The 14,610-nt window shown below is 33.4% G+C and overlaps 1 protein-coding gene across 1 annotated transcript; it reads left to right on the forward strand.

Moving 5' to 3' along the window:
• The first annotated feature begins 616 nt into the window (after positions 1-616).
• LOC121230667 (cytokinin dehydrogenase 7) lies at positions 617-5,280 on the forward strand. Its single transcript, XM_041115822.1, has 4 exons — positions 617-1,631; positions 2,045-2,320; positions 3,151-3,413; positions 4,820-5,280. Exons 1-4 carry the CDS (start codon positions 936-938, stop codon positions 5,121-5,123), a joined length of 1,539 nt encoding a protein of 512 aa, XP_040971756.1. The 5' UTR covers positions 617-935; the 3' UTR covers positions 5,124-5,280.
• The last annotated feature ends 9,330 nt before the right edge of the window (positions 5,281-14,610 follow it).

Genomic DNA, 14,610 nt, shown 5'->3' on the forward strand with positions numbered 1-14,610 from the left:
GAATATTTTAGTAACTTTTATAGAAGCAATATTTGAAGTTTTGTTTTTCATTTCAAATTAATTAACAAGCAAATTAAAATTTACACCACTCATTATGTGGGTAAAAATAAAAAAAATCTATTTATAATATATAGGTATTTTTGTTCTTTTTTATTAAGGAAGTGATAGATAAAAAATGAATTACATGATAAATAATTTATTTTTAAGAAATTACATGGTCAAACTACATTACATAAATATCTATGTTACATTATATATTTAATCTGCTTCTTTTTTTTAATTATAGTTTATATATAACCCTTCCCACCATATTCTACCCACTAAAAACACTACAAAGCTATTATTTGTTAATCCATCCGAAGATGTCTCAACTCAAGTCAATCTTTAAATTAAAAATTCACGTTTTTTTTCTCTACATTAGGGATGGATAGGGATAGATCGTAGGGTTTGAATCCTAATTTTAATGCCACACAAATTTTTAAGGTTGAGATAATTTTTTTAATTAACAATTTTTATTTATTCTTTTTAGAAAAAATGCAAATAACAACAAGCTAATTGCATATTCTTCTGCCTTATTATATATATATTTCTTTTCTCTTTCACTTGTTTTCATCCACAAATGCAAATTATTAATCAAAATGCTTGTTGAAAAAACCAAAAAAGAATGTAAAAGTATTAAAGCAATTACACTTGCTCCAAACTCCAAACTTATTATTCAAACTTGACATCACAAAATTTTCCTCTTCAATTAATTAAATTGAATTAAATACTAACCCATTTTTTTAGACCCCCAATTTCGAGCCTTATTTAAACCCCTCTTTCCCCCTCTCCTCGTCCCCAAACTATGCCCAGAAACATCTTAGTTTCATAGCACTTGTAAATTTATTATTATTTATTTATTTCTTCTTTTGGCGAAATTCCTATTTGCAACAAAGATGATAGCTTGCTTGGGTCGAATAGTACACGACAGCGACGCCGAGTCGAAGCTGGACGACGACGTTTCCACCATATTCAACTCTCTCAACTTACAAGGCAGCATCGAAAACGGCGACGTTTCCGGCATAGCCAGTAAAGATTTCGGCGGGCTTTATTCGGTTAAGCCCTTGTATCTAATTAGACCATCGGGAGCCGAGGATATATCTCGGGTCGTTAAGGCCGCCGCCGGGACTCCCCACCTGACGGTTGCGGCTAGGGGTAACGGCCACTCAATCAACGGTCAGGCGATGGCCGACGGTGGTTACGTGATAGACATGCGTTCCACTGGGGAAAACCATTTCAAGCTCTTGACCGTCAATGGCTCCCCTTGCATCGACGTCTCCGGCGGGGCATTATGGGAAGACGTCTTGAGACGGTGCGTTTCGAGATTCGGGTTGGCTCCCAGGTCGTGGACCGATTACTTGAGCTTGACCGTTGGTGGAACCTTGTCTAACGCTGGCGTTAGTGGACAAGCCTTCCGTTATGGTCCCCAAACGTCGAACGTAACGGAACTGGAAGTCGTAACGGGAAAAGGAGATATAACGGTTTGCTCCGAAACCCAAAACCCGGAACTCTTTTTCGGAGCCCTCGGTGGACTCGGTCAGTTCGGTATTATGACCCGAGCAAGGGTTAAGCTTCAGCTAGCTCCGGACATGGTGAGTATAGTTTTAGGTCAACTTTCGGTTTTGATGCCTTTACTATGTTTAAATTGAAATTTAATCCTATACTTGCAATTTTTATAATTTGGTCATCTAATTTTTTTTATAATATTATTGTTTAGTTTGACATGTTAACACCATTAACTACTTTGATTAAAATGCTAAACCTGATTTTTCGAGGTCACCATTACTGTTAAGTAATTACATTATGAAAGTAGAGGATCTAATAATGTTAAGGTAAAGCACAAGGAGTAAAACCCTAATTTAAGTATAGTAAAGGGATGAAAACATTTATTTAACCATGTTTTACCAAAAACAAATGTAATAGTGCATGATTGGCACGTTAACGTCACGTAATTTCGGTCTTTTTAAGGAGGTTTTATTATTATTATTGTTATTTGTGTGATTAGGTAAGATGGATAAGGGTGGTGTACGCCGAGTTTGAGGAATTCACTCGGGATGCTGAGTTTCTGGTGAGTCAGAAAGAAGACGAGTCGTTCGATTACGTGGAAGGGTTCGTATTCTGCAACAACGACGATCCAGTCAATGGCTGGCCCTCCGTACAGTTGAACCCGGACCAAGAGTTCAACCCGGCTCACCTCCCTCAAACCGCCGGCCCAGTCCTCTACTGCCTTGAACTGGCTTTTCATTACCGCAACAGTGACCTGCCTTCAACTGTGGATATGGTAACTTTTCTTTTTCTTTTTCTTTTTTAACTTTTGACTTAACAGTCAATAATCACCTGCGCCGCATATTCAGATAATAACATAGAACCTTGATTGGTAACCGTGGATGAGTGAATGATAATAAGTCAAAATAAGCATAATGTTGTGTTTTTAATGACTGAGTGTTGACCTACGTTATAGCTTGGTGGGGCCTAATAAATCTGTTGACCACAAACAAAAATTAAGTGGGGTCCTATCATCAATCGTGTCCCCGCCGGACAGTGAAAAAATAAAGTCAAAGAAAACTCAGAGGTGTCTTCCACGTGTACAACCTTCAGCGACGGAGGACGGGGCTTATTCTCCTCCTCCATCATTTAGAAAAAGGAATTAAAAAATATTTATAATTGTAGTTTTCCACAAATTTTTAAAATTAAGTGAGCGTACTAAATAATGTGAGAATTATTGTATGTAGTTGTGTAGATGAAACTGACCATACAGTTTAATGTATCTTTCATTGGATTTTCTGACAAGAAGATTAATTTTTTGAAAGTACCCATTCTGTTGGTGTTTAATTACGAGAATGGCACTCTGGTGTTCCTTCTCTCGGATTTTCCTGGTTCGGGTCACTTTCGTGAAATCAGGAATTTGTCAGGGCTAAATTAGTAACGTTACGGCTAGCTGGCTGATTTTTGAGATTTTGGCTGACGTTTTTGGTCCCCCTCCCCCTCACCCACACAGTTCCACAAAGGGACAAAAATAACCCCATCATCTTCTGGAATCTGCAATTCACGAATGGCAATAATTTTTCATTCTGCAAAATGACGTGATTGTCCTTGACTGCCACTTTGCAGGCTGTAAGCAGACTTGTTGGAGGGCTAGGATTCGTGGATGGGTTGATATCCCAGGTGGACGTCAGCTACATGGGATTCTTATTGCGTGTGAAACGAGCGGAGCAAGACGCGAAAGCCAACGGCGTTTGGGACAATCCTCACCCTTGGCTCAACCTCTTCGTGTCCAAATCAGACATCGTTGAATTCGATCAGACAGTGTTTAAAAAGATGGTGAAAAATGGAATCGGTGGGCCCATGTTAATCTACCCTCTTTTGCGAAGCAAGTGAGTATTGCCCTCCCCCTTTCCCAATTATTTATTATTGTGGAGCCCACCTTTCATTATATGTCAAAAAACCTGCATGTCTGTCACGTGAGAGATGACGAGGTTTCATCACAAAACTTGGAATCTCGAAATGTGTCATAAGGTGGGACCGTGAGGACCAAATTTCACTTTTGTTTTTTTAGGTTTAATTATAGTTTTGGCTTTCTACTATGCTTAAATTTAAATTTTAGTCCTTATATTTTAATTCTACAGAACATGATTTTAGTCCTAATAATTATTTGATTAAAATTATTGACATTTAAAAAAAAAATCCCTTCGAATACCAAAAAGGAAATTATATCAACATGATGAGTCGAGAAGGAAAATTCAAGTTAATATTTTAACTAAAATAATAATGATATTAATTATTTAAATTAATTAATGATAAAATTATATTATATTAAAATATAAAGATTAAATTCTTAAATTGTGCAGGACTGAAACAATTAACTTTTTTTATCAACAACAATGAATCAAACCTAAGATCACCTGGCAGGGTTTTTCCATCTGCTCGGAGGATTCTTTTGCTTAAACAAACTGAATCAGGCGGCTGGGATTTGTTTTTTTTTTAGTCAACAACACGGGGCCCACGAGTGGGTTCGTACTGTGAGCTCAACCGTAGTGGATCATAACCGTAGTCGATGAGGATTTGTGATTACAGTGTACGTCATGTTGGGTGTTTTGGTTAAACGTATATATACAAGTAAAGTATAAAAGACAAAGATTTGTGGTGGGTCCCACTCACATAGGATTAAAAGAATTTTGAATACAAAAAACTTATTTTCTTTTTCACGTCTGAAAATTGTGTGCTAAAATTCAGACTACTAATAATAATAATGTTGGGGAGGACATATCGGTCATTAAGCGTAACTCTTTTTATGGAAAGTGAGATTTTCCAAGTGAGGTAACTTTCGATTCCGGCCCATCAGTCTTCGCCATTTCAGAAACAGACAAACAAAAATTTATTCGCCCAACCAAGCTTTACAATGACACCCATTATTTGTCTGTGTTCCACCATTTTCTTTTTTTCTCCGACGAAATTACCCCTTCCGTGACCTTGGCCTTGCATTTTGCCTAACTAAATTTCGTTATGGCCTCTCAAAACTTTCCCAAAAAAAGGAAATTTTTCTTTAAATGATGGGGGGTGGGGGGAATGGGAATTATTTTGTTTTTCCTCAAATTTATATATAGGATAAGATTGTGACCTAAGAAAGGCACCCATGTCTTTTTTTGTTTTAGCTAAAATCTATGTTTTAAAATGGACATAAAAAATGAGCATATATGGAGAGTCATTCATTGGTTCTTTTTATATCTTTGTTTTCTAATGCATGAATGGGTTTGGTTTTCTCTTCTTTCTTTTTTTTCAGATGGGATAGTCGGACATCGGTGGCGTTGCCAGAAGGGGAGATCTTTTACATTGTGGCGTTGCTCCGGTTTGTTCCGAAGGGACCGTCGGTGGAGAAGAAGGTAGCGGAGAACCGTGAGATAGTGAAATGGTGCATCAAAGAGGGATTGGATTTCAAGCTATACCTCCCTCACTACCGTGCCAAAGAGGATTGGAAACGACATTTTGGGAATCAATGGACGAGATTTGAGAAGAGGAAGGCCAATTTTGATCCTATGGCTATCCTTGCACCTGGACAAAGAATTTTTAAAAGGACTAATCAATAATAATAGTAATTTAGTAGGCAATTGTAATTTGTTGTTAATTTCGCATATATATATATATATCTAATATATCATCTATTAATTGTTGAGTCGTCTCCATTTGTATTTGCTTGACAATCAATGTTGGATTATCAATGTAAAGGAAAAAAATTTCTAATTATAAATTTTATCCTTTTATTTTACAAAAATTTAAAAAATTAATCTCTATATTTTAATTTATTAAAATTCAATCTTTATATTTTATAAATACAAATTTTAAAATTTAGTTTAAGTGGATAACACTGAAATTTTAAAGTTAAATTGTTGATTTGGAATTTGATAGTTGAACCATTCATATATATGAAATGAGCACAAAATGGCACTCTACCAATTTATCTGCAACAAATTATTAAAAAAGTGGTTTAAGTTAATGTAGTTACCAACAACTAGACTATATTGTCAATTTTTGTAAGGTATAAAGATTTTTTTTCTCTAACTTTATAAAAAAGTTATTTTAGTCTTTCATTTAATTTTTGTTTCTTTTAGTCTTTTAACTTGCATTTTTGTTAAATTGCCCAAAAATAGATAGAAAATTTAACATTTATTAACTTTGCTGACAAAGCATACACGTGGATTCCACATAGATAACACGTTAGCATTTAATTAAAATTTAAAAATTTAAAAATATATATTTATAAGTTTTTAATAAACTTTAACGATTTTTAAAAAATAGTTTTATTTTTTTATTTTTTAAATTTTAAAAAAGTAATTAAACCTGGCGTGCCATCCACTTGCATGCAACGTTAACAAAGTTCAAAAAAATTAGGTTTTTCATTCATTTTGAGGTAATTTAATAAAAAAATACTAATTTAAGGGCTAAGAAAAACAAAAAATAAATAGAGAGCTAAAATAATTTTTTTTAAAATTAAGAAGCTTAGAATGCATTTTTGTAAAATAAAATGATGGGATTGTGAGAAAATAAATTAAAGGGATTAATTTTTAGTTTACCTAAAATAAAAGAAAGAAATTCTAAATTGATAAAAAGTTTTGATCATTGTCATTATTCCTGGAAAGAAAGATAAAGGCGATGAAGTTGAAAATTGATTTGATTAGCAGGCTCCTAAAATTGAAAGCATGGACATGATCAAACTTAAGTAGGAATAGTGAAAATGGAAGGAATAATTATGAAAAATACCTTAATTTTTTTTTAAAAAGTATGGCAATAAATTAGTGTAGAAAACTAAGCCCATTATTTGCTTCTAGACCAAATTTTGGTTCATGTCATTGTCAACGTGCCTTTTAGCCAACCAATATAGACCGTTCAATTTCATGTCATATCCAAAGATAAATAAACAAACTCAAGTGGGATTGATGTTTCAGTTCCAGATAATTTGACTTCAACTTGCACCCAAAAAATAAAGGGGTCAAATCCTTTTCAAGAACACAAGCAAATCAAAGCATAAGATGTGAAAAAACAAATGATAAACTTGGGAATTAGTTAGGTATCTGATTCTCTTTCTGAAACAAGACTCAATATCAATATTACTATACCTTTTCTTTTTGCCCTCTTTTGATTTCGGATATTTTAGACTTTGACTAAATTTAGAGTAAACTCAGACTGGACTCCTAAATAGAAATCTCAGTTCTTTATATTTTTCATTTAAAAGGTTCAAGCTCAAATCCTTACTTAAAGCTAAAAAAATTATATTGAAGTCGAAAATAAAAATAAAAATATTACCATTTAGTTAACTATAAACTGTTAGAAAACCAAACCCTTAATAAAAGACATAGGTTTTCTTAACCATTAGGTTTTCTTGTTGTTTGAGTTTAACCTTACCTGTGGGGGATTGTTTGAAAGTGGATGCAATTCAAAACTACTTTGTTTTCTTTCTTCCCTTTCCCTTTTACTTTTTTTTTTTATGAAAAGCAGAGAAATTAAAAAGCTAAAATGGGAGGGGACCCAGAGCAGCTTTAGAGTTCAATTATAAGATGATGATTTCTTGTAAGATGGAGCAACCAATGGGTGAAGGTTTTCCTCGTTTAAATCCCATGCAGAGCATCCTATACGTTCTTTGGGAATCGTGTCATGCATGGACGGATTCTACCTTCCTTTTTCCTGCGGATTTTACAACTCTTTAATACATGCTCATTTTTACCCTCTACTTACAGCCTACACCTACTACTTAACAATTAAGTTCATATGACCCGGCTCTTAACTTAGCACACTAGTGTTGATTTCAAAAACTCATGTCATGGGTAGCAATCAGTGTAAGGTGATAGTGGTTTGTTCAATTATGAATGTATTAAAAAAACAATTAAATTCATAGGTGAAAAAAGTTAATAGTCATAGTATTACAAAAGACCAAAGAGATTAGCTCCACATTAGCTTTAGTTGTCATCATAGCTTCCTGAAGGTTGAAGATTTGCTTCGTGTAATGTTTTTCCAGTTTAATTTTGTTAAAGATTGGGAGGGTTAATAAGTGGTTTAGGAAATATATAAAAAAAACACAAAGAGATTAATTTCGGCAATTTATTTTTAGGGGCAATTGCATTAGACACTCTTAAATTATGGTCTTGATTTTAAATTAGTCCCCAAATTTCAAATATTTTAATTGAGTCCTCAAAGTATTTACTTTCATATCAGCTTGGCCCTTTCATCAACCTATTTGTAACTTTGGGCATTGAATGTTAGCTCAGATTTGACTCGAAACATATTTAAAACATTTTAATTGAGTCTCCAAAGCATTTAATATCATATTGATCAAATCCTTTCATCAGTTTAATCTAACCTTAGATGTTAAATGTTGGCTTAGATTTAACTTGGAACATATTTAAGATCAAATTTTAAACACAATATTGTGCTTATCGCATGGACTCCTTGGATTTAACGTGTTTAAAAAAATATGCCTCCTAAATTTTATTGATATTGCTTTTTTTTAATACGTTAGATCCAAATTGTTCATATATTAGCTATACATGTGCCTTAAATATGTTATAGATTAGATTCGAGTTGGCATCTAAAATTGTAGCTGACTTTAGGTTGATGGAATTGATACTTTGAAGAATTGAGTCAAGAATTTTGACTAGAATTTAGAGATATAAATAAGGTGCAATTAACTCTTATTTTTTAATAGGTTAAAATATGTTTTTAAGTCCCTATACTTATAAAAAATTAGGAATTCAACCCATGTACTTCTATTTCATGAATTTGGTCCCTCTATTTTTTAAATTTCAAAATTCAGATCCAATTATTAACATTGTTAAATTGTGTTGTTAAATTAGTTGCTATAACATTTTTTAAATAAAAAAACACTCACTTAATAATTATATAATTAAAAAAATGACTTTATAATTATCTTGAATTTAACCATTATAAGATTATATGATGAAAGGATTTAGGGGAATGGTGCATAAAAGGCACATTCACCCATTTAGTGTTTTAGGGTTGTCCTTCAATGCTGTAAAGCAATTTAAATGTGGTTAATCAAAGTGAAGAAAAATAATAACAATCAAGTAGGGTTTGAAGGATTTTATACTATATTTTAATTAAACAAATCAAGTAGTTGTAGAAAAAGCTAATCTTGATTTTTGTGGGGGTAAAAAAACATATTCGAAACCCTGACAATATTGTGTCTTGTCAAAATAGTTTTCGAGATGATTTTTTTTGGAATATGTAGCATCAATGTTGATTCTCTATGGACACGTGCATGGGATGGTTTTTGACATGTAAATTGGTTTACTTTATGAAGAAAAGAATAAAATCCTCAGGCTAGATTTCTCCAGGATGACAAAAATAAATTATCTTTTTATTCTTATATTCGAGATTACAATTTCAAGGATGAATTTCATTTGATTTGAAGAGACAATTGGAATGATTATATTTAAAATACTTAAACCCAAATCCATTTTACTTACGAAGTCCAAACATGAAATAAACCCAAATAAATATTTAAATATTATTTAAAAAAAGTTTAAACCCACCAATTAAATCTAAATAGAGCATATCTCAAGGATTTGTAATTTGATTTATTTTTATAAAAATTATAAATTTACCATTTGACACATTAATCAAAGATGCTTCCCTTACACTTAAAATCATAAAACAATGGAACTCTTTCAAAAAGGAAATTAAGATTTTGGCTAAAAGGTCTTTCGGATTTTGTAGTATTCCCCTTGGATTGATTATAGATTCTTCTTTTTATGAGTTGAATCTAAACCCAAAATTAGGGTATGGATAATCGATTTTCAACATATATTATTATTGTGGTATGAAAAGCCAAGACAAGTCAAAAGTTGGAGGAGTATGGCCTGCCTTTCTGCATATCTACAAAAGGGTTTTACTTAGTGAACTTTACAGTTGTAGCCGTGAATTTGATTCTTTTATATACATATGTACAAGGGTAAGTGCCTATGAATTGATCCAGATAAAATTTTGTTTTAAAAGGGTATGAACTGAATATTTTATAATTAAAAGGACTAAAATTAGTATTATTTCATTTAATCAAAGAGGCCGGGCCCCACTTAGTGCTTACCCTGCTATATCCTTAGAAGAAAAAAATCCATGTCATTATATTAATAAATAAATAATGATGGTAGAGCATGATCCACTTCGTTCTCTACAACTGTGTTGAGTGAGGATGATGCCAAATTTTATTGAATTTAGAGTAATTGAGCCAAAAAAGGATAAGGGTGTGTTAGAAGAAAAGTAATGACTTATGGATGTCGTCCTCGGCGTGGGCTAAGAAGATGACAGGAATTAGGCGATCCAGCTTACAGAAAGCTACGCATTCATAATCAATAAGCGACAAAAGGAATTTAATCAAGAATAAGTCATAAAAGATAGTCTTACCTGTTTTCATCCATTTTTTGACTCCTAGATGCTCGTTTTCACTTCACTTTTATGCTAAGTGTTCAGTTTTGGAGGATGTAATGTAAAATTATATCTAATAATAGGATTATTAGAATGAAAAATTATTTTGTTTAATTTATTTGGTTGGAATGTAAAATTTTATTATTTAATTAATAGTATTAAAAAGTATTTAAAACCACATTTTATTTAATTATCACTAAAAAAAATTTATTATTAACTGTACAAAAATTAAAGCTTATAGTATGTTCGATAACTTGAGTGGAGATGATAGAACCGGTGACTTATATGGAAATACACAGTATACTTTGAAGCGCGGATGATGCTTTTCAAAGAGAACTATCCCCCACATAAAGTTGCTAGAGGGTTAAGACAAAGGTACCCCCGGGATACAACGAAGTTTTGAATTTCCTTTTATTAGCAAAATTGAGGAATTCCCTTACTCTTACTCTAGTTTCTGAAAATAGGATTGATTGTAATTGTGATTAGTGAGCACCATAGACCATCTATTTATATGCACTCAAAAGATACTATTTTGAAGAATCACAACCCTTTGTATTGAACATACTTCTTAGAAAAAATATGTCCCATGAAAATGTATCAATTGAATGATAATTTATCACTTTCTAAATGTATTTATTAAATTATAATTATCACTTTCCAAAATTAAATAAGTGCTCATCAAAAAATTAAATTTGCAACCTACAATTTCTAACATAGTGTTTTTACCATACTAATAAATGAATGCATTGCCCTTGTAAATTAATTTCATATCACATTTTTTAAATTTAAAATTGGAGAGAAACAATAAATATTTGGGGTTTCTCTTTTGATTAAAGTGATAGGAAAAAGAAAGAAGAAGAAAAAAAAATTCTTACTAAAACATATTATTTGTTATGGTTTAAAGAAAAATTTTGAACAAATGATAAAAATATTATAAAAGCAACATTTTACACATATTGTTAATTTCCATCAACTAATAATATAGAAAATTTTAAAAAATATATTAAAAATAATTTTTATTCATTAGTTATTATTATTATTATTTTGTTTTATGTTATGGGTCAAAATGGAACAAGGGGAAACAATGCACAGCATGGGTTTAGTTAAACGGAGTGTTTTAAAAAATTACGTACTATTAGTTTTACCATTCATTTTAACTAACTTTTAAGCAGTAAATTCATTTTCATTTTCCTTCCTATATATTGGGGTGTAAGGGAGTTGAGTCAGATATGAAAAAGGAATTAGTTGTTGCACAAATTTATCTTTCTCTATTCTCTTCCCTAGTTTCTATTCTTTTCTTTTCTTTTCTATTTTCAACTGTATCAAGGTATCGAAGCTCAACGATTTGCTATGGCCAGTGTGACCACGAGACTACAGAAGGATGTGGGCGTTCTTCAACAATAAATGGTGAAAGGCCGGGTTGAACTCTCCCAGTTGGGTTCCAAGTTGGATACTAAGCTAGAGGCTTGATTGCAAGGTTTTAAGGAGGAATTTCGTATGGAGATGCACTCTTTGTTTGAGAAGCATTTGGGCAATCCCACTGCTTTGAATACAATAGCAACTGCTCAAGCCAAGGGCAAAAGGGGTTTTGGGAGTGCCACTTCTAGGATTTCTATCCAAGAATCCTCTATAAGTCCCTCAACCTCCTTTGAGACCTATGATTTTGAACTTACCTAGTTTGGGGTTCCTCTAAGAGTGTTCCTACATGTTAGATACCTTCGTTTTGATGCAGCTAACTTTAGGGGCTGGTTGTTAAAGTTGGAGCAGTACTTTGCAACTGAAGGAGTGCTTGAGTATGACAAGGTATGTACAGTGGTACTTCACCTAGAAAGTTGAGCCTTAGATTGGCATTCCTTCTTACCTAAAAACATAGAGGTTTTAACTTGTTGGATTGGACTTATGAGAGAGTGTTTTGGATTAAGCATCTTCAAGGAGTTGATAACTGAATTGGTGACCTTGAAACAATAAGGCTTAGTGGAGTAATATTACAACCAATTTGTAAGCCTTTTGAACCAGTTACAATTACCTAAATCATATACCCTTAGAATATTTGTTAGTAATATGAAAATAGAAATAATTTAGTACTTACAACTCTTTAGACCTCAAACATTAGTGAAAGGGTTCCACATTGCTCAACAAGTGGAGAGTATTTTAGGAGTATCTCCTAGGAATGGATTTTTAACTGAAGCTAATTCCTTGCCTAGGTTCAACTTACCCTTGGCTTTTTCTATTTCTACTCGACCATATGTCTTTGCTTAATCTGGTTCCTCAACTCATCCATCATCAAGGAGCTCTGTGTCATCTAAAGGGTCCACAAAAGGAGTAAGTCCTACATTCATGGCTAAAAGGAAGTAAAAAGACCTTTGCTTATGGTGTAGAGCCAAGTACCATATTAGCCACAAATGTGTTACAATCCAATTATATCAAATGTTGCTAGAGTCACATTGTGAGGAGGATATAAAGGATTTTCAAGAATGCTCAGAGCAGTTGGAAGATCTTCCTAGATAAAGAGATCAAACATAGAGACTTGTACTGTCCTTGCATGCAATCAAAGGGTCTTAGGGTCCCTATACCATGAGGATTGAGGCAAAAATAGGGTCAGCCAAGGTTTTTTTCTTGGTAGAGTCAGGAAGTACACATAGCTTCCTAGACTTTAGGTTGGTATCTAGATTGGCCTTACCTGTTTGGCACCAACAACAAATGAGAGTTACTATAGCTGATGGAAGACAACTGTTTACTAGTGGCACTTGTAAGAGAGTAGAATGGGAGGTCCAAAGAGCCAGTTTTATTGTTAATTTTATGATTTTACCCATGAAAGGGTGTGATTTGGTTCTAGGAATAGAATGACTGCTTTTCTTAGGGTCTATAAACTGGAATTTTAATTCCATGACCATGTAGTTTTCTTCTAAATAGGTCATTTGTACTATTAAGGGCATCCTACCAAGCAGTATTGAAGTGCTAAGACAAATGTAGTAAGCAAAAATTTTTCAATGGTTGGTTGAGAATTAGACCCTTGTGTATTATTTATGACTAGTATTGAATAAGTGACCTTATCAACAGTCTTTGCTCAGACCTTGCCTGAAGAACTACAATTGCTCCTTAAGGAATTTCAGGATATCTTTCAAGTTATCTCGAGTTTGCCTCCTCCAAGGCCCCAAGATTACAGGATACCTCTTAAGGATGAAGGAGCAGTTGTTAAAGTCAAACCTTACAGGTACCCTATGATCTAGAAGTCTGAGTTAGAAAGACTTGATAAAGAAATGCTTCAAGCTAGAATAATCAGAGATAATTCCAATCCCTTTGCTTCTCCTGTGGTCATGGTGAAGAAAAAAGATAGCACCTGGAGACTTTGTGTAGACTATAGACACCTTAATCAATTGACAATCAATGATCGATTCCCAATTCCCATTATTGAAAAGCTGCTAGATGAGTTGGGATAGGCCAAGGTGTTTTCTAAATTAGATTTGAGATTTGGTTATTACTAGGTTAGAATGCATGAAGCTAACATTCCAAAGACAGCTTTTAAAATTCATGAGGGCCATTATGAGTTTTTGATAATGCCCTTTGGCTCACCAATACCACTTCTACCTTTTAATGGTTGATGAACACTATTTTCAAACCATTATTGATGAATAAAATTTTAGTTTTTTTTTTATGACATATTGGTTTATTCCACCATTTGGTTGGAATATTTGACCTATTTCAGAGAGGTTTTCAGGCTGTTAGACAACATCAACTCTTTGTCATGAAGAGTAAATGCTCATTTGGTATTGATCAAGTGGAGTACTTGGGGCATGTCATCTCCAAGGGAACTATTTTAATGGATAAGACCAAGGTGGATTGTATAGCAAACTGGCCCCTTCCTACTTCCATCAAGGATTTGAGGGGATTTAAGGACTCTTAGGATACTATAAGAGGTTCATTAAACACTATGGTATAATTGCTAGAGCCTTAACTAGTTTACTTAAGAAGGATGCTTGAAGATGGTGTGATCAAGCCACTATTGCTTTTGAGTAGCTGAAAAAAGCTCTATGTTTAACACTAGCCTTGGTTCTTCCTAATTTTAAACTAGAATTCTGTGTGGATACTGATGCCTTGGATTATGGGGTAGGTGCAGTGTTTCAGCTACAAGGAAAACCTGTGGCTTATTTTAGCAAAGGGTTAGGGATAAAGCACTAAGCCTTGTCCATATACGAGAAGGAAATGATGGTTGTGATATTAGCTGTGAGAAAATGACACTCGTACCTAATGGGAAGGCATTTTAAAATCAGAGCTAGTCACTAAAGTTTGAGGTTTCTAGTTGATCAGATGGTTGTCACTCATTTTCAGTAAAATGCTCGAGGTATGACTATGAGGTGATTTACAGAAAGGGGTCAAGCAATGTGGCAACAAATGTCTTGTTAATGAAGCAGTCTTTAAAAGAAGGGAAATGCTTGTAGATTACTGAAAGCACTACCAGCTCTAGTCTTCTTGCAAGCATCTTACCTATTCGACACTAAAGTTTAGAAGTTGTGTTCAAAACTCTAGCAACAAGGCACCAAGCATCCAAAATATTTTTAGGATGGCAGGTTTCTTGGAAGAAAAGGGAAGATTGTGGTGGGAAATATGGCTAGCCTCAAGCAAGAATTGTTCCAACATTTT

The sequence above is a fragment of the Gossypium hirsutum genome, chromosome A06, assembly GCF_007990345.1.
Source record: "Gossypium hirsutum isolate 1008001.06 chromosome A06, Gossypium_hirsutum_v2.1, whole genome shotgun sequence".
NCBI lineage: Eukaryota > Viridiplantae > Streptophyta > Magnoliopsida > Malvales > Malvaceae > Gossypium > Gossypium hirsutum.

What these genes read in the sequence shown, in the direction of transcription:
- LOC121230667 (XM_041115822.1), top strand. Translation starts at nt 936, where the DNA reads ATGATAGCTTGCTTGGGTCGAATAGTACACGACAGCGACGCCGAGTCG. An exon ending in TTCAGCTAGCTCCGGACATG is followed by an intron (nt 1,632 to 2,044) that starts GTGAGTATAGTT and finishes TTGTGTGATTAG; the next exon opens with GTAAGATGGATAAGGGTGGT. An exon ending in TGCCTTCAACTGTGGATATG is followed by an intron (nt 2,321 to 3,150) that starts GTAACTTTTCTT and finishes GCCACTTTGCAG; the next exon opens with GCTGTAAGCAGACTTGTTGG.